The sequence below is a fragment of the Myxine glutinosa genome, chromosome 5 (assembly GCF_964187855.1).
Source record: "Myxine glutinosa chromosome 5, kmMyxGlut1.1, whole genome shotgun sequence".
In the NCBI taxonomy this organism is placed as follows: Eukaryota; Metazoa; Chordata; class Myxini; order Myxiniformes; family Myxinidae; genus Myxine; species Myxine glutinosa.
In genome coordinates, this window is record NC_136265.1 from 36,366,193 (window position 1) to 36,389,900 (window position 23,708).

General features: G+C 45.2%; 1 protein-coding gene across 1 annotated transcript in view; it reads left to right on the forward strand.

The window, feature by feature from the left end:
- Positions 1-23,708, forward strand: part of LOC137427696 (interleukin-13 receptor subunit alpha-2) — a 52,233-nt gene that overhangs the window by 22,909 nt on the left and 5,616 nt on the right. The window contains exons 8-11 of the mRNA XM_068117370.2: positions 12,343-12,515; positions 15,288-15,442; positions 22,003-22,135; positions 22,231-22,333. Coding sequence (XP_067973471.2) covers positions 12,343-12,515; positions 15,288-15,442; positions 22,003-22,135; positions 22,231-22,333 — 564 coding nt within the window. The remainder of the gene's footprint in view (positions 1-12,342; positions 12,516-15,287; positions 15,443-22,002; positions 22,136-22,230; positions 22,334-23,708) is intronic.

Below are 23,708 nucleotides of genomic sequence, written 5' to 3' on the forward strand. Positions count from 1 at the left end.
ATGGAGATGGATAACCTCTCTCGGCAACGAATCGACTGCTTGGCGAAGGCTCTACAAATGAAGTCAGAAATACCTGTGTACTTAATTAATTAGTCACAAGGCGGGGGAAGTTTGGCTGTTATAACACCCTTTTTGAATATGATTAACCGCCACTTGGTGAATGCTATCCAGGCTGCTTTTGCAAGCCATGGCGTTACAGTAGACAGAGTTCCCTTTTTGTTTTATGTACCCATTTTTTTAATGACTAACATTTTGTGCGATTATATGAACCTTCCCCGAACCTCCCCCCCTTGCCCCCCTCTTCCCCTTCCCCTCCTCCTCTTCCTCCCTCCTCCTCTCTCTCCATCCTCTCCTCCCCCTCTCTTCATATGCCTGTCAGGAAGCGACTTATTGTTAAACGGCAATGCCGAATACTTTTGCTAGTATATATATATATATATATATATATATATATATATATATATATATATATATATATATATATATTGTTACAGACGTGGCTTAGATGTTATTTACCGAGCGGTTTGGTATGACCACGTCTGCACAAGTTACCCGATTATACCCGAACGTTGACTAATCGCGCTACGCTAGGTCAATGAAGGAAAAGACACACAGCTGGGATTCAAATGACACGACACCAGGGTTCAGTTCTCAAGACCTCCGGAGGAGGTTATATTGTTACGGAAGGTTAGATTACAACTACAAGAGGGACAGCATAGTAAGATAAGCACTTAGACACACTCTTATATTATTCCCAACAGACGACAGATAAACGGGACAAAAGGCTGACTCACACGGGGATTGATGGCTAGGAAAGGCAGGATCGATGGCTCCAGGTGCACCTGGGCTCAGGGACAGAATCGGCTCGGTCCGGTCCAGAGATGCAGCATGCAGGGAGGTCGCAGCGCTCGGAGGTAGTGACTTGCTCTTCTTCAAGCTGGGGGCGCATCTCACCTCACATCCGGTGAGTCGCTTCGTATATCCGGCGGGGAGTGACACGCCCTCGGCTCGTTAGCTCCGCCCCAGATGGAATCGGCACGTCGCTTCTCATTGGGTGCGTGCGGGGGGGGTTACCGGCTCCGCCCTTGACGGGGGACTGACAAGGAGCCCCTTCGTGGTAACCCCGTGGAGCGCATGGTCCGGAGCGCATTGTCAATGGCGGCTAACCGAGCCGGTGTGATGACGCACACTCCCCCGCGCAGCGTCGTTGTTGTTGTAATTGTTGTTGTAGTTGTAGTTGTAGTTGTTGTTGTTGTTGTTGTTGTTTGGGGAAGAAGATGGAAGGAGGTATGGGAAAGGTCCTAAACTCACTACTGGTGCCATATAATCACATTCTGGTGCAACGAAGAGTCAGAATTAATGGAAACGAGTCCTTAACTGACATAGACTAAGAATAACTAGCAAGATGTCCGAAAGTTGTCTACGTGTGATGCGGTGGACCTGGGCACGACATTTAATGGGGGAAAAAGGGGAAGGTCGGCTCTACTGATTGTTGTTTACAGACAATGGGACTAGGGAATGGGGGATTGGGGATAGTTGGGGAGTATTGGGGAAATAGGGGAATATTTACAAGCGGATATGGAGGCCAAATTCCATATTCGCAACATTGCACCCTTCTCTACCCTCGGGGCGTCCCGACCCGATAAATTTTTACCTACTTTAGTGTGGCACGCAATGTAGTTCCCTCTACTATTAACTCTACCCTGAGTGCGACAGTTTTACAGATATTCACAAATGAGTAAATATGTCCCCCTGCGACGTTGCACCCTTCTCCTCTCAGAAACACACCCACAGGATAACCGAATCCGGAAAGAATTCGCAAACTAAACATACAGCCGGTAGGGAGCATTATTTACAAGACTACGCTGATATTTACACTACGATCCAGGACCTGTTTTTGGAGGGACACATGCTGATGTTATGCATAGAGAGAGCACGCATGCTAGCATCGATACACCAACCCACGAGTGCTCTGTGGCCTACGGCCTTTAATAACGTGCAGAGCACCCCTTTCCCAGCACGAAAAGCACCACCCCATCACACAGTCAGCACCATCCGGTGCACCAATAAAGTGTTTAATAAACCATTGTGTGGTGTCACAGCCGGCCGATGTTCTGCCGCTGGTCTTGCCCTCGTGTGGTGCACCCGGCCCCCGCACTTCTTTCAAAAATAAAGAAAGGCGCCAACCGCGTCCATCTCCGTGTTGTGGCCTTCAGTGGTGTCAACTATAAGTGGTTCACCTGTATGGCATAGGTGCCACGTTGACCCATAGGTCCATCCATGGGTGGTGCTTGGCCGCAAAAGAACTGCGGTCCATTGTGGGTGGCCACAAACATTGCGGTCCATATGGTGTATCGATCCAAGCAGCAAGCAGCGAAAGTGCAGGCCCACAACTGCGAAGCCAGCACCTCTCTCTCCTCTCTCTCTACCCCAAAGCCAGATCCTCGGAGGTGGGAGACAAAAGAAGCAGACAAGTGAGTAAGGTGGTAAGGGCGCAAAAGTGCACACAATGCAAGGTAATGCACACTGGGGGCACATGGGAACCAGGTGAGACAGGTACGTTCCTACCGTACGCTCCCCCCCACCAGGTAACCTACATGGCCCCTCCCTTACCCCTTACTGTATCCACAAAACACAACACTACCCATAAACATCTATTTTACAAATCAACAAACATCCCTACTGTCTTCCCCGTTCCTCCCATAAACCAAATTCGTCTTCTCTCCCTCCTAACCAATCAAATTTGCCATTTTCAACTCTCATCAAAATTTGCCATCTCCAACTGAACATCAAAATTTGCCATTACCAATTCATCATCAGTCCCCCCTAAGGGGGGAGAGATGGAATCACCCCAATGTCTCATCCACGTCGTGATGCGTCTCACAAATCCTCACAGCAATTCTCATTTCCTGCACACAGAACAAAGAAAACACAGGTGTGGAGTCATCATCATCACCACAGGTAAGTGGCTGCGTATGGTGCGACAGGTTCATCAATCCTAACTATTTCCTAAATGACTTTAACAACTTTACACTACCCGGGGTCTTTCTCCGGCCAAACCATTGGCCCTCTTACACTATGGGTTCTAAAAACCAATTCCCATTGGCCAAACTGTGGTGCTCTTCAATTTGGGGTCTCACTCCCCCGATTCATCTCCCGGTGCCCTCGCACAATTTCTGGGCTGTGGCGTGTACCTCTCCCAGCGGGTCTACCCACCTGCACACCTCCACCACTGCAGTTGCCTCCGAGCTTACCGGCTCCTTACCCTAACCTAACTACCTGGGGAAGGCCCTCTGGCGCTCTCCCCACTCGGTGCCCTCTCTGGCACTGGGCTGCCCGATCCACACCCGGGATCCTCAGGCACCCACTCACAACTACCGGCTCCCAGAGCCCACCTGCGGCCTCACCTGGCCGACATCCTCACAGTGGTGGAGTGCCCAACCAACTACACACACTAACAGGCTACACGCCCAGCCATTTCCACAACACTAATGCACCCATTCACAATACCATTCTGTCACCCGCACCACAGATGCCAATATCCAACCACAATTTACCTGTACCCTCTACCTAACACTTACACTACCCGCCCCGGGTATCCGTGAAAAGGGTCCACTCTTCCCCCATCCACACCTTCGCACCATGCACACCACTCCGTACCACTTACTCCAACTCTCTCCACACACCTGTACTTGCACACCTGTGCTCTCACACCTGGTGCCACCTGCACCCTTCTCTCCCCAAGCGCATTCGCGCTGATCTACAACACTCACTACTCACACACTGCTCCACACACCCGTCCAGTTGCACACCTGTGCAATCACACCTGTTCAATTCTCACCTGTTCAATCTTCACACACACGGCATCATCTCAGCTAACTACTCCCTTCTGAAACTTGCGCTTCCCAGTCGTCCCTTTAAACTATTGCGCTCCCTCGTCATTATAATCCACACTAATCTACCTGCGTCCCCACTACAGGTATCAGTCACTACCTAACCTTATCGTCACCTAATGTCATCTTCGCTAGATCCCTATCAATATAACCTAACCCACCCGGGCTAGTTTTCACTGCCATACACCCCATAAGCTATTGCTCCTTTGCCCCCTATGGGAAGGGTGGCAGGGATGCCAGCCTTACCCACCGGGCCCATCGCTCACTACCAATTTTGCACATCAAATTTCAACAAATCAAAAATTTGCCAATCGCTACCCATCATCTGCCAATCACTACTGCCAATCCCTTGCCAATCATCAAATTTTTGTTTTTCTCTAATTTTGGGTCCAAAACACTAACCTCATCACCCAGTCTACTCACTAATACCTCTCGGTGCGCCAATCCCTGTCCAAAGCCCGGCTTCGTAAAGCCAAGCAATGGATGCTGGTTGTTTTGTGCCAGCGGCTGGATGCGTCCGGCACTCGGTGCAGGGACGGGGGCTTACCCGGGCCGAGATCCCACGCACCCTCTCGGCGTGGAGCCATCCAATGTCCCGATCTCGACCTGCCGGACTGCCTCAACAAAAAGTGGTCGCCATGACGACCCTTTCTATCGGGCTGCCCGCTCCGCCTAGTGGAGCACGGACGCAGCCGTTCAAAGCGAGGCCCAGCACGCACCGAGGGCCCGATTCGGCTATAAGTCGTTCTAAACTCTACCCCGTCTAACGTCGATGCTTCACCTGGACGCTTACACCCCGCAGCCCGTTCCTTGCTCACACATCCAGCCGTGCCCATGCTCCTCGTACCTTTCCTTACACACCCAGGTACACCCATTCCACTCACAGCCTTGGTCACACACCTGACCACCGAACACCTTGGCACACATTCGTTGGTAGCACACCTCACCAACACACCTCTTCGCGCCCCTTCCTCTGTCACCTCCTCTGTGACAATCACAGGTGTGCTCTCATTCGCACACCCAACCACGTGCCTCACTACCAATTCCAGCGTGCATTCCCACTCACGCTCTACCATTCCAGGTGTGCATCCTTCCATCCCAGGTGTACATCCTCGCTCACCTGTCACAACCAACTCACTCTCCTTGTCACTCTCACTACTCTCACCTCCATTCTTGACAGCGCACTCACCCTTACTCTTGACAGCGCACTCTTTCCTCGTGCACCTGTCCGTCACACACCTTTCTCGCGCACACTCTCCCGTTACACCCTCTGTAACACTCACCACAGGTGTGCATTCTTCCTTGCCTTTGACAGCGCACTCTTTCCCCATGCACCTGTCCGTCACACACCTTTCTCGCGCACACTCTCCCGTCACACCCTCTGTAACACTCACCACACCACGCTTCCATGTGCTCCCTCGCACACGCGCTACGACCGACTCACTCTCGCCAGCACCCTCACTCCTTGGCACGCACTTTTTCCTCACACACCCCAGAGTCGGACTTTCTCGCACACCTCCTCTTTCGCACACCAGACCTGTCGCACACTTCACCAACGGCCTCTCACGAACACCCGGGTCCATCTCGACCCCCAAGCTTATTAAATCACCTGGCGCATCATACGCACGACCATATTGGTCACCACTTACACCGGGTCCTCTTCCTCTTCGCTTCTCCTCCATCACCTGCGAATCCCTCATCCGGTTAATGAGCACATCATCACGATCCAAACACAGACTTTGGACCAATTCTTTTATCTCCTCTTTTATCTCTTTCTTATCCCCTCTCCGTCGCTTCTTAATTTCGCTCATCCCTTCTTCCACTTCTTCTAATTTCTGCTTCACCTCTTTTATTCCCCGGTACGTCTCCTCAAGCTCATCCTCTAAGGCTACCTTGACCGTTTCCAGGTGCGTCCTCACCTGCCGGTCCTTCGTCTCCATTACCTCTATCACCTCGTCCAACCTCGTTGTCAGTCCCTCACGTACCATCTGACATTCCCTCTTTGTCGCTATCAAGTCGTTTTTTATGTCGTTTTGTGTCGCTTTTAAACCTCCTAATACCGCAGTGTTCCTTTGAACCTGCTCCACTAACTCCGTTTGTCCCACCGTCAGCTGCTCCACCTCCTGCGTCAGGTCCTCTATGCCCCCTTGCAATTTTACAGTCCCCTTTCTCACCTCTTTCTCCATGCGCTCCTTACAGTGCCTCACCTCCTCGCGCACTCCTCCGACCTCCTCACTCACTCCTCTCCTGATCTCCTCTCCCATCACTTGCATCTCCTGCCCAGATGCCACCCTCATCTGCTCCATTTCCTCCCTGTGAGCATCCAGTTTGGCTTCTACCCCCATTCTGACCCCCTCTATCTGCTGCCCCATTTGGTTAACTTCACTTTCCGCTTGGTCCCTCATGTCCCTCAATTTGCCTTCCATCCTGTTTTCTAACCCCTCTAACCCTTTTTGCATCCCTTCCATTTGATTCTCTTGAGCGGCCATTCTGTTTTCTACCCCCGTTAACCCATGTTTCACTCCCTCTATCTGATTCTCTTGAGCGGCCATTCTGTTTTCTACCCCCGTTAACCCATGTTTCACTCCCTCTATCTGATTCTCTTGAGCGGCCATTCTGTTTTCTACCCCCATTAACCCATTTCTCACCTCTTTTATCCCGTTGTCTAACCCCTCAAAATTATTGTCTAACTTCTCACTGGTACCCCTCGCTTCGTCCCTCATTACCCCCATTTCGTTTCCCATTACCCCCAATTGCTCACTCTGAGCCCTCATTTGCTCACTATTCTGGGCCATAAGGGCCTTCATTTGTATTAAAAACAAGTTCAAATCCACCGGTGGCGCTGCCACGGTCGCGGGCGCGGTGACCAGCGAGGCGCCATTTTGTGCGTTTGCTACCCTCGCTGCTTCGCTCTCCTCCTGTCCCTCATGTCCCTCAATTTGGTCCTGGACCGACCCTGCCTCACTCTCCCCTACCGGACCCCAGCTGTCTTGATCCGCCATAGCGCGACTTTCAAAATTCGGGTTTTTATTTTCGTATAACAAAATCAAATTTCGCCGTTATAATTTCGCGCGGGAAACGCGCTCCGAATCGATTCTAATTGTTACAAATTTGGGCCTAATAAATTTAGTCCCGGGTTCGAATTCCACTCCTCGACACCAATTGTTACAGACGTGGCTTAGATGTTATTTACCGAGCGGTTTGGTATGACCACGTCTGCACAAGTTACCCGATTATACCCGAACGTTGACTAATCGCGCTACGCTAGGTCAATGAAGGAAAAGACACACAGCTGGGATTCAAATGACACGACACCAGGGTTCAGTTCTCAAGACCTCCGGAGGAGGTTATATTGTTACGGAAGGTTAGATTACAACTACAAGAGGGACAGCATAGTAAGATAAGCACTTAGACACACTCTTATATTATTCCCAACAGACGACAGATAAACGGGACAAAAGGCTGACTCACACGGGGATTGATGGCTAGGAAAGGCAGGATCGATGGCTCCAGGTGCACCTGGGCTCAGGGACAGAATCGGCTCGGTCCGGTCCAGAGATGCAGCATGCAGGGAGGTCGCAGCGCTCGGAGGTAGTGACTTGCTCTTCTTCAAGCTGGGGGCGCATCTCACCTCACCTCACATCCGGTGAGTCGCTTCGTATATCCGGCGGGGAGTGACACGCCCTCGGCTCGTTAGCTCCGCCCCAGATGGAATCGGCACGTCGCTTCTCATTGGGTGCGTGCGGGGGGGGTTACCGGCTCCGCCCTTGACGGGGGACTGACAAGGAGCCCCTTCGTGGTAACCCCGTGGAGCGCATGGTCCGGAGCGCATTGTCAATGGCGGCTAACCGAGCCGGTGTGATGACGCACACTCCCCCGTGCAGCGTCGTTGTTGTTGTAATTGTTGTTGTAGTTGTAGTTGTAGTTGTTGTTGTTGTTGTTGTTGTTTGGGGAAGAAGATGGAAGGAGGTATGGGAAAGGTCCTAAACTCACTACTGGTGCCATATAATCACATTCTGGTGCAACGAAGAGTCAGAATTAATGGAAACGAGTCCTTAACTGACATAGACTAAGAATAACTAGCAAGATGTCCGAAAGTTGTCTACGTGTGATGCGGTGGACCTGGGCACGACATTTAATGGGGGAAAAAGGGGATGGTCGGCTCTACTGATTGTTGTTTACAGACAATGGGACTAGGGAATGGGGGATTGGGGATAGTTGGGGAGTATTGGGGAAATAGGGGAATATTTACAAGCGGATATGGAGGCCAAATTCCATATTCGCAACAATATATATATATACTGTATATATATATATATATATATATATATATATTCCCCCAAAAATAATATATATATTTAAAATATATATACAGTATATATATTGTAGCGGTTGCCGCTGAGCATACACAATCACCTTACACCTGCCGAAGACGCAACCAGGGAGCGATCACGGTACCGGGCACGCCGGCCGACATCCCCTTCGCGGACACTGTCCTGCTCTGCGACGTCTCCCAAGACCAGCCTCGCCCCGTCGTGCCCGTTACCTGGCAGCGCCGCGTTTTCGCCTCCCTCCACGGCCTTTCCCACCCGGGCCGGAAAGCTTCCCAGAAGCTGGTGTCGGCGCGTTTCGTCTGGCACGGACTTCGACGGGACGTCTGCGATTGGGCCAACGCCTGCATGGCCTGCCAGCGGGCCAAGGTCCACCGCCACACCCAGGCCCCGCTGGCACCTTTCACCGTGCCCGAACGGCGTTTCGACCACGTCAACGTGGACCTGGTGGGCCCCCTTCCCCCATCACGAGGTTTCACACACCTGCTCACCATGGTGGACAGGACCACCAGGTGGCCGGAGGCCGTTCCCCTCATTTCCACCACCACCGTCGACGTGGCGCAGGCTTTCATCGCCACCTGGGTCGCCCGCTTCGGCGCACCGGCGGACATCTCTTCGGACCGCGGTCCGCAGTTCACCTCCGAGCTGTGGGGCGCGGTCGCCCGCAACCTGGGGGTCAAGCTCCACCGTACCACGGCCTACCACCCCCAAGCCAATGGGTTGTGCGAGCGTTTTCACCGCTCCATGAAGGCCGCGCTCATGGCCGGCCTTCAGGACGGCGGTTGGGCCGACCGGCTGCCGTGGGTCCTTTTGGGCCTCTGCACAGCCCCCAAGGAGGACCTCCAGGCATCCACCGCCGAGCTCGTCTACGGCCAGCCGCTACGCGTCCCGGGCGAGTTCGTGCCCGACGCTACCAGTCCCTGGTCCGCAGCTCGCAAGCGCTCGGACCTCCAGAAGGCCGCCCGACGGTTTGCCCCCGTGCCAACGTCCCGCTACGGTGGCCCCCAGTCCTACGTCCCCCCAGCGCTTCGCACAGCGGAGTACATTTTTGTGCATCATGACGCACACCGGGGGCCGCTCCAGGCGCCGTACAACGGACCCTTCCGGGTCCTGCGATGGGACGACAAGTCTTTCGTCATCGACGTCGGTGGCAGGTCGGACCGGATTTCGGTGGACCGCCTCAAGCCGGCGCACGTGGACGTCGACCAACCATCACGGTTGGCCCTTCCTCCGCGGCGAGGCCGCCCCCCGTCCACGGTTCCCCCCGCTCGACCACCCACCACCACACCGGACCCCCCCCCCCCCCCACGACCCTCCAGGGGTCGCTTCGGCCGGGTCATCAGGACCCCCCTTAAATCTACCCTGCCGGTGCAAGTCGATTCTGGGGGGGCGCGTGTAGCGGTTGCCGCTGAGCATACACAATCGCCTTACACCTGCCGAAGACGCAACCAGGGAGCGATCACTGTACCGGGCTCGCCCAGACCGCCAGGAGACGCTCAGTCTCGCCTTTCCCGGGCATGTCCAGACTCGCCTTTCCCGGGCTCGCCCAGACCGCCCGGAGACACCCAGTCTCGCCTTTCCCGGGCATGTCCAGACTTGCCTTTCCCGGGCTCGCCCAGGCCACCCAGGCACGCCCACTCTCGCTGTGTTTGATTGCATATATATATTGCTGCCCGATAAACCGGCTTTTCAGAGTACCCGAGTTTGGTTTTGCTGAATAAAGAAACTCGGACGAATTCCCGTCTTTTGTCGCGTCAATCCTTTCAACTCGCGTAGGAGCACAGCTCCTTCAATATATATATACAGTATTGCTACTGTTTTCAGAACTGGCACTTGTAAATAATAATCCATTATAAATAATGCCCTGTAAATATTCTCATCTTCCAAAGGTTAAAGGTCGCACCCTAATTAGTCCATATACAACACGTAGGGCACAATAGGAAGTCTAGTTATTTCTTTAGTATGTGTTTCAGGTAAGGCTCTGTTTCCAATAGTTTGACTCTGCGTTGCAATAATTAAATAAGATAGGTCCTTCAATCCCGTGCATTTTGATCTCTCTCTCTCCAAGCTACTCCATCATGCACACCTACAGATGGGGGTTGTCTCTCTCTTGCTATTACGCGCCTTACCGCTTGCTTGCTAGCAGCGTTTGCTGCATCAAACGCCATTGCGAACGCGGTCAGGCTGGCGAAGAAGGGCGGAGCGCGGGGAGGAGGCGTGGCCCCCCCATCGACTTATCATCAAAGGTGGAGCCAGCGAGCCCTCGCCGATCAACCAGGGCTGAGGTAAGCTCGCTAGTGGGCGTAGCCCTATGAAGGCGGCTTGATTTCAACGCGCGAGATATAAGTGCGAGCGCGAAGCCCGATTACGGACTGCGCAGGGTAGGGTTGATTGTCATGTTACGAAGATGACTGCGCAGGGAAGCATTGCTTGATACGAACTGCGCCAAAAGAGAGCTCGATTACCTATAACTGTGCTGGGGGATGCTGATGTTACGAACTGCGCAGGGAGCGACCAACTGTATTGGACTGCGCCGGGGACTTCTGTTGAACTGCAGCACGTTATGAACGTTGAGAGTGAGAAAGTCGAATACCTTCCCCGATATATGAACCCCGCTAAGTAAGGTCCGCTCGCGTGCAACAATATACGAGCAGCGCTACCTGCCGGGTTTCGCCACGGAGCTGGAGCGTGGATCGGAGCCGGAGCCCACGCCGTCCTTCTGCTTGGACCTTCCCTCCCTGCCACCATTACTCCTTTTGTGTAAGTCTGTTTGTGTTGTCCTGGGGCGTGATAGTTAAGACTGTTTAAGACTGCACTGTGTTCTGCTTCTTCCTCTTCCCTTGTACATTTACCCTTCCGTTTCCTCTTTAATTATTGGTGTTAATAAATTCCTGTGTTCTTCCTTACTTTGGTTTCTTCTGTCCGATCGTCTTAGTCTTTTCACAATTGAATATACGTGGTACGATTTCGGCAATCGCTCAGGATCGGGTTCGTCAACCGCTAACGGCTCGGGCTTCGGATTGCTAACCGCTCGGCAAATTCCATCTTGTCCGCGGTCCGAGCAGGAGTTATCTCCCTGCTTCACGGCCAGGGGTAGCACTCAGGTATTTGGGACTTCATTGACCAATCACCCTGGCTACTCCCGACCGGAAGGAGCGTTATAACTTCTATGGTTTGGGGAACGGCCAGCTTAAAGGACAAGGGGATTAACCCCCCCTTGGTAACGGGAGTGCCGGATCCCGAATATATATATTTTTTTGGTGCAAATATTCTCAAACAAGTTTTCCCAAATATGGTGCCACATCCATTTATTGTCGCTTTGAAATCTCAACTTTTCCATGACCTCGTGTTTATTCGAAAATTATAAGGCTTTAGTCTTTGGCAATCCATTGATACCTTTCATCCATTTGGGATTGTTGTTTAATCACCTTGGTAATCAGAAACCAGCACTAAAACTGTGTTTTACATCATGACTTTGGTGACTGATCCCACTTCATGAACATCCTCTGGGAGATCATGATGCTGTGACCCCCTTATAACTTTGGGCCATTTTTTGGGCACAGTCACATCACGATATTTGTCAAAAAAAATTTTTTTGCATGTATTGTTTTTTATGCCGGTTGCACATTGAGATTATCATTAGTTATTTATCGCATTCTGCGGTTTGCGGGTTTAGCAGCCATTCTGAGTGTGCAATGTCTGTGGTTCAATTCTGGCCCTGGCTGTGTCACACCGATGACTTTAAAATTGGTACGAGCTCCTTTCTTGGTTACTGATAAGTGATAAGTATTTGGAGGATACACCATGGAAAGACCCTCTGGGACAGCCTTCCATGGGAGCTATGGGAGTGAGCGGAGAGATTTCTATTTAATTATCCTATATTGACTGCGGAGACAAGTACATCACAATGTGGCGTTACCAACACACACAATGCACCAGGAAGTTACATCACTTTCCCAAACAAGTCACCGGCTGTGTTTGTCTGAAATCAAGTCTGATGTTGTCTAATGTCTCTGCATGTAAAGCTCCTCCATGATCCAAAGTACATGAAAAGTAAACTACATATTGCAAAGATTTTTGGTAAATCTCATATTACATTAACGGTGGCGTGTATACAGGCACATTGACAAGCCTTACCCAGAGGAGTGTCCGAACTACTTCTGGAAAGATGGCAGCGAACAAGCTTGTCGTTTTGAACAAGGAGAAGTCCCATTACATGCAGATTTCACCCTCTTCATCAATGGGACAAATGCTAAAGTGAAGTCCACCTTCAGCAAGCCCATTATCACCGGTAAGGCTCTGCACTGGTGGCCAATGGCCCCCACTTTGTTTTTTTTTGTATACAAGGTCGAGGCTCGTGTAAGAGCTAACATTAATCACAAAAAGACAAACTGACACATAAAACATATGATAAAGGGAGCGGGAGAACAAGATGGAGAGCAGGGACATCGGGAGATCTGTGGGAGGGAGAGGGCTTGGAGGGAGGAGGAATGGGAAGGGGGGGTGGGGGGGGGGGGAGAGGTAAAATAAAAAAACACATGGACACAGCTAGGACTTCCAGGAAAGAAGTCGGTATTTCAAAAAAGTGTATCTGGGGTGAATTAGCGGGGGTAGAAAAGATCAAGGTTTTGGATGGGGGAAGATAATTGATGGTGGCGAACAGCTGTTTTAAAGACCTGGAGGGTGGAGTGGGATTGAAGAGAGTGAGGGAGTTTGTTTTAGAGGCGGGAAAAAAGAGGAATGAAGGAGTGAAGGTGAGCAGAGAGCCTATATTTTGGCAGTTTAACCATAAGTGGCAGTTTATCCATGAGTTTAACCATCTTCCATCTGCATATGTGGCACCAGTACCTAGATATCCAGGTCAAAGAACAACAAAAGAGAATTGAAAGACAACGGAATACACAAAAATTGTTTCCTGCATTCTTGTCATGGTAAATTGCAAAATACCGAGACAAATAAGAATGCGTGTACAGGTATATCTAGAAAATAATTAATTAATGAAGATACAATTTGAGGATAAAAAGGTTAATCAGATGCACATCGTGTAGACAAGGAAGCACCCATGTCCCTAGGAAAATCAAGTCTTTCTTACCATAAGCAAATGGCACTACCGTATATAAATCCGATATTTACCTCCGCCACCAAAGGTGGATGGAGGTTGTAATGTTTTCCCCCAACTGTCTGTCTGTCTGTCTGTCTGTCTGTGGTTATTTGTTTGTGAACAGGATATCTCAAAAAGTTATGGACGGATTCGGACGAAACTTGGTGGATGAGTTGGTTAGGGGACAAGAACCCGATTCGACTTTTGTTCTTGTCCGAATCCAGATCTGACCTATCGGTGGGATGGGATACAAAACGTAATCTGTTCAGCCTGGCGGAGGTACAGTATGTGCTCTACCAGTTTCTTTGCAGTTCTAGTTTGGTTTGGAGGGTTTTTTCTAACAAGGTCGACGCTCAAGGAATATCAAGGTGACTGACAGTATGAACAGACAGTGCAGCACCAGGTGGACATAATGAACACGGGATTGAACAGGAAACAGGAAGAGAGGAGGTAGAGAAAGAGGAGGAAATACAGTAACTTTCAAATAAGACGATTGGGCAGGACAGGATCAATGGGGGTAAAAAAAAAAAGTGTATGCTGGTGATTTGGGGGGATGTGGACATGAGATAGTAGTGCATCACCTGCTTCAAGAGAAAGCTGTTCCATGGAAGGAAGAAGTGAGGAATAGGAGTTCATGTATGTGCACTCCACCTGGATTTTGGAAGTTTAACCAGGAGTGGATTAATGGAATAACACATGCATCCTGGAATTGCTGCGGAGGATCGGGGAAGTAAGAAATCAGAGGGAGCCAGACTGGAGGAAAAGTTAGTGACCTACAGAGTTGCTTCCTGTGGATGATAAATTTTCGGTGTCAAAAGGGATACGGTGTCAAAATCTAGTTTGCTTTCTACAGTGGGCAGATGGATTTTCACCTCATTGGTGCCGCAGCTGCGCCCTGGCATACGATGCTACCCGCAGCACTGCATATGAAAGAAGACCTTTTTTAATACACCATTGTGGCTCGTGGAGGAGCTAGAGCACAGTGCGGACCAGGACGTAACAGAACGAAAATAACTGCAGAAAGAGAGTTGGGTGGAGGGTATAACATACGAACAGCAGGGTCGAAGGACAAAATAGAGGGAGACTTTGAAGGACAAGAAATGTGGGGAAGAATGAGAACAAGGGAACGACACAGGGGTGAACAAGGTGGAATCAATCTGCAAATTCTTAATCACAGAAGTGGAAGAAAAAAACTGGAAACCCAGAAAGAGATGGCCTTGGGTAAGGTTCATGGGAGTAGAAAAGATCATGGATGTGGAAGGGGATGACCTGTAATGGTGTTGAACAGATGTCTTGAGTTCCTGGAGGGAAGAATTATATTGAAGAGAATGAGGAACTTCGTTCCATTGGTGGAATAAAAATTAGGAACAAACGAGTGCAGGTGAGCAGTGATTCTGGATACTTATATTTTACTGGTGGACCATGTGCATCCTGTATAAACCTGAGGGGAAGGAGTCCACAGAGCATGGAAATGGGAAAAGGCGCATGACCGGAAAGGAGACGGAATAATACAGACCACCGACCTGTCTTTGATGGTTAAGTGATAAAGCTAATAGACTCAGCTTCATTGCGGGAGATTCCAATAATTTTGAAGGCCTTGGTTTCCAGAGCGCAAAACTGAGCAAGATGAGAGGCAGGAGCGCCAGCCCAGAGAGGAGAGCAGTATTCCATCAAGTTGTGGATGAAGGCCTCGTAGGTTCAACAGTGTGTGCTACTGTTCCTTTTGTCCTGTTGCGTCCTGATCCATTCAGTGTACTAGCTCTTCCATGAGCCTCAACTCTATTAATAATAAAAAATCCTTACCATGGATAACTTTCTGTTTTCCGTTTATTTTGGTTTATCTGCACACTATAAACCTTACTTATCTTACTTGCCCAACTGCTAATGCGTGACAAACATTTCTGTAGATGTCAAGGTGAACTCTTAGGTCCACTAATGTATTTTTTCACATCTGCTTTGCAGTGAGACCATATGCTCCAGAGAACTTGACAGTGACGTGTACAGATGGAGTGGCATTTACCTCATGGCACGCGCCACCCGGTGGTTTCTGGAAAAACAAAATGGATCAACTGCAGTACATGCTCGAGACAAGACAAGCGAAGAATGAAAACTGGACTGTGAGTACTTGACCAAAATGAGCCGTGACTCTTGTAATCAAATGATTTTGGGGATTTCCGTAGGCCAATCAAGATTATTTGTACACCACAATTTGTTGGAGGGAAGGGAAACCCACCACTCCGAGTCAGCTGAATTCACAGTACAGTATTTACAAATCACAAAATTCAGTGTGAAAAAGTCACAAGTACCGATGCCCATCAATCCATGTGTGCTCACATCTTAAATACCCTTGAAGAGGAATGGGTGTGACACAAAAAACATCTCAAAATGCAGACTATCTGCGTCTGCTTTGAACAGTACCCAAAACAAACTTGACCAAAATAACACCGAAAATAAATAAATATTGCACAAAAACATGACCAAAATAACAGCGAAAATAAAGAAATATTGTACACCAACTTGTCCAAAATAACAGCGAAAATAAATAAATATTGTACACAAACTTGACCAAAATAACAGCGAAAATAAATAAATATTGCACAAAAACTTGACCAAAATAGCAGCAAAATAAAGAAATATTGTACACAAACTTGTCCAAAATAACAGCGAAAATAAATAAATATTGTACACAAACTTGACCAAAATAACAGCGAAAATAAATAAATATTGTACACAAACTTGACCAAAATAGCAGCGAAAATAAATAAATATTGCACACAAACTTGACCAAAATAACAGCGAAAATAAATAAATATTGTACACAAACTTGACCAAAATAACAGCGAAAATAAATAAATATTGTACACAAACTTGACCAAAATAACAGCGAAAATAAATATATATTGTACACAAACTTGACCAAAATAACAGCGAAAATAAATAAATATTGCACACAAACTTGACCAAAACAACAGTGAAAATAAATAAATATTGCACACAAACTTGACCAAAATAACAGCGAAAATAAATATATATTGTACACAAACTTGACCAAAATAGCAGCAAAATAAATAAATATTGAACACAAACTTGAGCAAAACAACAGTGAAAATAAATAAATATTGCACACAAACTTGACCAAAATAACAGCGAAAATAAATAAATATTGCACACAAACTTGACCAAAATAACAGCGAAAATAAATAAATATTGCACACAAACTTGACGAAAATAGCAGCAAAATAAATAAATATTGTACACAAACTTGAACAAAATAACAGCGAAAATAAATAAATATTGTACACAAACTTGACCAAATAACAGCGAAAATAAATATATATTGCACAAACTTGACCAAAATAACAGCGAAAATAAATAAATATTGCACACAAACTTGACCAAAATAGCAGCAAAAATAAATAAATATTGTACACAGACTTGACCAAAATAACAGTGAAAATAAATAAATATTGCACACAAACTTGACCAAAATAACAGCGAAAATAAATAAATATTTTACACAAACGACCAAAATAGCAGCACAATAAATAAATATTGTACACAAACTTGATCAAAATAGCAGCAAAATAAATAAATATTGCACACAAACTTGAGCAAAACAACAGTGAAAATAAATAAATATTGTACACAAACTTGACCAAAATAACAGTGAAAATAAATAAATATTGTACACAAACTTGACCAAAATAACAGCGAAAATAAATAAATATTGTACACAAACTTGATCAAAATAGCAGCAAAATAAATAAATATTGCACACAAACTTGAGCAAAACAACAGCGAAAATAAATAAATATTGTACACAAACTTGACCAAAATAACAGCGAAAATAAATAAATATTGTACACAAACTTGACCAAAATAACAGCGAAAATAAATAAATATTGCACAAAAACTTGACCAAAATAACAGCGAAAATAAATAAATATTGCACAAAAACTTGACCAAAATAGCAGCAAAATAAAGAAATATTGTACACAAACTTGTCCAAAATAACAGCGAAAATAAATAAATATTGTACACAAACTTGACCAAAATAACAGCGAAAATAAATAAATATTGTACACAAACTTGACCAAAATAGCAGCGAAAATAAATAAATATTGCACACAAACTTGACCAAAATAACAGCGAAAATAAATAAATATTGTACACAAACATGACCAAAATAACAGCGAAAATAAATAAATATTGCACACAAACTTGACCAAAATAACAGCGAAAATAAATAAATATTGTACACAAACTTGACCAAAATAACAGCGAAAATAAATATATATTGTACACAAACTTAACCAAAATAACAGCGAAAATAAATAAATATTGCACACAAACTTGACCAAAACAACAGTGAAAATAAATAAATATTGCACACAAACTTGACCAAAATAACAGCGAAAATAAATATATATTGTACACAAACTTGACCAAAATAGCAGCAAAATAAATAAATATTGAACACAAACTTGAGCAAAACAACAGTGAAAATAAATAAATATTGCACACAAACTTGACCAAAATAACAGCGAAAATAAATAAATATTGCACACAAACTTGACCAAAATAACAGCGAAAATAAATAAATATTGCACACAAACTTGACGAAAATAGCAGCAAAATAAATAAATATTGTACACAAACTTGACCAAAATAACAGCGAAAATAAATAAATATTGTACACAAACTTGACCAAATAACAGCGAAAATAAATATATATTGCACAAACTTGACCAAAATAACAGCGAAAATAAATAAATATTGCACACAAACTTGACCAAAATAGCAGCAAAAATAAATAAATATTGTACACAAACTTGACCAAAATAACAGTGAAAATAAATAAATATTGCACACAAACTTGACCAAAATAACAGCGAAAAGAAATAAATATTTTACACAAACGACCAAAATAGCAGCACAATAAATAAATATTGTACACAAACTTGATCAAAATAGCAGCAAAATAAATAAATATTGCACACAAACTTGAGCAAAACAACAGTGAAAATAAATAAATATTGTACACAAACTTGACCAAAATAACAGTGAAAATAAATAAATATTGTACACAAACTTGACCAAAATAACAGCGAAAATAAATAAATATTGTACATTTTATAAATTTGTGTTCTCAATATTCTCATAATGAAGGTTTGTTAAAGATTTTATGACAAAAGCTCAATTGGTAAAAAACGGTACGGCCTGGACAGACACAATGAAGCTCAATCTGTAATAATGAAAGACGGTGTGTGTCTCCTCCATAACTACAAAACCATGAAGCCTAGTGGCCCAAATCTCTACACGGATACGAAAGGAACTTCAAGGAAGTGCATGAATCAAAACTGGGTGTTTGAGTAAATTTAAATACCCATATTGAAGTTACTGTCATGGCCAAAAATATTGGCACCCTTGCACTTTTTTTTCAAATAATGCACTATTTCTTCCAGAAAATTGTTAAAATAAAAAAGTATTTTGGTATCCACAGATGTATTTCTTTGGTTTGCAGTGGAACAAAACAAAAAAAGCTGAAAAAAATTACCAAATCTTAGCTTATTCCACACAGGAATCCTAAAATGGCCTGGACATATTATTGGCACCTTTTGGAAGTTGTTGGAAATAATTAGATTTCAAGCAGGTGATTCTCCTTTACTTTGGAATTGAACTCACCTGTGGTCAGCTGCAGGTGCCTGCAATATAAAAATCACTCATTCAACCAGTTTGAATAGAGAAAAGAAGTCATTCTGCTGTTTTGTGTCACTGTGTACCGCAATGAGCATGGAGAAAATAAAAGAAAACCAGAGAATTGTCTGAGGAGGTCAGACACAAGATTGTAGCCAAGCATGGACAATCTCAAGGCTACAAGTCCATCTCCAGAGACCTTGATGTTCCTGTGTCCACCGTACACAATGTTATCAGGAAGTTTAAGACCAATGGCACAGTAGCCAACCTTCCTGAACGTGGCCGCAAGAGAAAACTTGATCGAAGATTGCAGTGAAGGATTGTTTGAATGGTGGAGAAAGCACCTCGATCAATTGCCAAACAGATTCAAGCTGAAATTCAGACACGAGGTGCGACAGTTTCAACTCACACCATCTGTCGCCAACTCAATGAAAGGGGGTTCTATGGTAGGAGACCCAGGAGGACCCCACTGCTGAGAGAGAGAGACATAAGAAAGCCTGACTGGAGTTTGCCAAAACACACCAGAACAAGCCAAAATCCTTCTGGGAGAATGTCCTGTGGACAGATGAGACCAAATTAGCGCTTTTTGGTAAATCACATCATCTCTATGCTTCCAGAAAACAAAATGAAGCCTTCAAAGAAAAGAATACCTTTCCTACAGTCAAACATGGAGGAGGTTCAGTGATGTTTTGGGGTTGCTGTGCTGCCTCTGGCACTGGGTGCCTTGAATGTGTGCACGGCATCATGAAATCAGGAGATTACCAAGGTATTTTGGAGCGCAAAGTTGAACCCAGTGTCAGAAAGCTGAGTCTCCATCGAAGGTCATGGGTCTTGCAGCAGGACAATGACCCCAAACACACCAGGAATGGTTCAAGACAAAACGCTGGACTGTTGTGAAGTGGCCAGAAATGAGTCCAGATCTAAATCCCATTGAACACCTGTGGGGAGATCTGAAAACAGCAGTTGGGAGAAGGCACCCTTCAAATCTGGGAGAACTGGAGCAGTTTGCACAACAAGAGTGTTTCACAAGAAGAGCGTTTTCACTTTGCACAAGTTTCACTTTTTTGAAATACCAACTTCTTCTGTTCTCTGCTGTTGTACTTGTGTGCTTCCCTCTCTCTCCCCATCTTGTTTCCCGCTCCCTTTATCATGTTTTATGTGTCGTTTTTTTTTTTTTTGTGTTGTGATTAATGTTAGCTCTTACACGAGCCTCAATCTTGAATCCCAAAAAAAAGAGTGGGCCAAACTGCCAGTAGATAGGTGTAGGAAGCTCATTCATGGCTATAGGAAGCGCTTGACTGCAGTTATTTTGTCCAATGGTTGTGCTACCAAATAGTAAGTCAAGGGTGTCAATAATTTTGACAATGCCATTTATTTTTATTTTCTGATTTAAAAGGATTTATTAAGTTCTAAATAAAAAACAAAGGTTCCATAATACTAACAGTGAAATAAAGAATTGTGGAGACCAAATACTTTTGTCAATTTAAACTTATTTTTCAAGGAAATTGTGAGTTATTCGAAAAAATTGCAAGGGTGCCAATATTTTTGGCCACGACTGTAATTAACGGCCTTATTAAATTAAAACAAAAATAGGCTTTATCCTTGGTCAGCCCGCTATCCCTCACAGGGTTTTGGCCTGATCAAAAACGCCTTGCCTTGGAACAGACCGCAACCGTTTCTACACGATTAAAGGCTGAAAATTGGTTGGTTTTTAAAATATTTTTCTCAATCACATCATCGAATGTCTCTTCATATCGATGAATCGCTGTATGCATCACTTTTGTACGTGCTATAGTTTTCAAATTATGAGTTTGGAGCAATTTTATGCATTATATGATGCAATTTTCCACGACAGACTGAGGGAGTGTGGGAGTCTGAAGTGGGGTGGGAGGAGAGACAATGCCGGGCACCTTTACTAGTGGTAAATAAAGAACCAGTGATAAATAAATAATTGAAATTTCAAATATGAATCCAGATCTTTACCAAAATCTCATCATTTTGCCCTTATCACACACACACACACACACATACACAGTCACACACACAACATCTCCACCAAATTTCAGCCGAATCCATCCACAATGTTTTGAGATATCCTGTTCACAGACAGACAGACAGGGGTGAAAACATAACAACAGCCCACCTTTGGTGGCGGAGGTAACTCGAGAGTTCATGGAACATGATATACCATGCCATGTTCAAGCATATACTTCAATTTTAATTCCATAGTAATTATTAATTAATTAATATTCAATGATTCAATAATTCTTTTACAATAAATAATTAATAATAAGGGAAAAATATATATATCATATACTTCAATAATAAATTCAATAATCATATACTTATGTATACTTCAATAAATAATATAATAAATATATGTATAATAAATAATATTCAATAAAAATAAAAAGAATCTTACTATAATTCACCAAAAGTCTGTCCGTCTGTCCGTCTGTTCCCAGGTACCGCAAAAACGGCTGAACCGATTGCAACGAAATTTTGGGTGGGTAATCCTGGGACCCCCTGGAGTAAATTAGGCTATATTGTTTTTCCAATTTTTCCAATTTCAAAATTTTCCAGTTTTTCCAAGCACGATGGAATAATATTTACCGATATGAACAGTGATGCGGCTTTTATTTAAATTCTATAAATAGTTTAGATTTTGATGATTTGTGTGTGATACGATTTAACGGATGTTTATATAAATCGTTCAAAATATTTTTTTAAACCTTCAATTTCTGATATTTTGCCTTTTCATTTGGGCCTCCCAATTGAAGCCCCGCCCCTAGGGCGGGTACCGTTGCTAGTAATAAATAATTAAATAATCATATACTTCAATAATTATTTTAAAGATCGTCAAAATAAAATAAAAATCTGGAAGTTTAGCACAATCGGCATCGTACATAGTTAAGTGATCTGTGTATTTATTTTATTTAATTTAAATGAATGACTGGAATTTTGATTTGAACTTTGCCAGGAGTGGGAAAGCAAGAAGCCCGAACTGCAGATCGAGGGATTGGATAAAAGGCGAGAATACGTGTTTCGAACACGAGCCAAGGTTGTGCGTCAAGGGGACTGGAGTACCTGGAGTGGAGAGGCCCGGTGTGGTTGTGAGTCGACTCTCGCGATACTCACGCGTGCAAATCGTTGCTCACTTCGTGTGCGAAATGTTGCCTTTAATCAAGGAATGATCCCTTCTGCGCAGTGTCGACCACCAAGGATATTTTATCGACCGAAGGAACAATTGTGTTGGCGTTTGCTTCTGCTCTTTGCGTCGCCCTTTCCCTTGTGGTCTACAATAGGAGAAGGTAATGAAACATTTGGCAAATTAGTTAAACCTCCGCATTTTCCAAAGTGATTATGTAATCTTATTATAACGGAGCAAACGTATATGGTTATGTATCCATGCATGTATATCTGTGACCAAAACGTCTTCTTCTTCAAATTTGTATAAAACCGAAAAACACGGTCCGTGAAGCCATGAGGCGGTGAAGCCATGTGACTGTATATCTATTAATTAGGTACTGTTTGAATGTCGGTTGCATCCTGTCAATTAATTACGTACTGTTGGAATATGCCTTTCGACCCTTTAGATTGCTGAGACCCAATAGACCTTTGAAGACCCTTTAAGTCTCAAGACCACCAATACCCCCAAAGACCCAAAATATCCCAACGACCCTTAAAGACCATAAAGACCCAGAAGACCTCAAATATCCTGAAGACTCAAAAGATCCCCGCAGACCCAAATACAACTACCACAAAGAGGCGTCCCTGATAGTTGTAGGTGACGGGTTATGTATGCTGGTGAATCTGAATTGGACCAAATATTTTGTGGTATGTGAACGATATTGGAGGAACTGATGGTGTCTTTCCGACCCCACTGCCTGCTAGGGGAATTTGGTCAGTGCCCTATTATTCTGGCGTGCACCAGGGCCGGACTTTAAGTGCGTATTGGAACGAATTATCAACAACAGGGCGATCACCCATTCAGTGGATCAATCCATCCTGATTATTGGGGACTTCAATAGATGTGACCTCAGTCAGCAGATCCCTCGGCTCCATCACTATGTGAATGATCTTTGGACAAATGTCATTGCAACAGTGAACATGCTTATGTGATGAAGTGTACTCCTGCGATCGGGCAATCGGTTCATAAGGTGATCCATCTCTCTCCCAAGTATAGACAAAAGTTGAAAAGAATGCCTGTACTTTGCAAAAGTGTTAAAACTGATGATGTCGAGTCTCCTCGGGCAATGATGGTGTGTTTGTCATCATATTTGCCTTTCTATGGCTGGTACACATGGGTAAGTGTGTAGTATAGACGGGGGTCGCCACTCCTCTCCATATCTCTGCTGGCCATTGGGGAATTCACCCTCTTCCGCCCGAAGAAGAAACATGCATTCCTGTAGATTGTAGAAGGATGCCTGTGCCCTGAGAGTGGCGAAGAAAGAACTGCGCTCTGTCATCGGCAAGTGTAAACGGTCGTACAAGGATAAGATTGAAGAACAACTACACGATGGTGATGCTCATAACTCAGAAATATGGTGGGCATGACCGAGAAGGTGAAGGATGTGAGGTTGCCCATTCAAGTTCCTGATTCCAAATTCGTGGATGAATTGAGCGACTTTATGCTAGATTTGATGTTCTGGGAAACTGAGTAAATTGTGAAACTCTCTGTGAGGA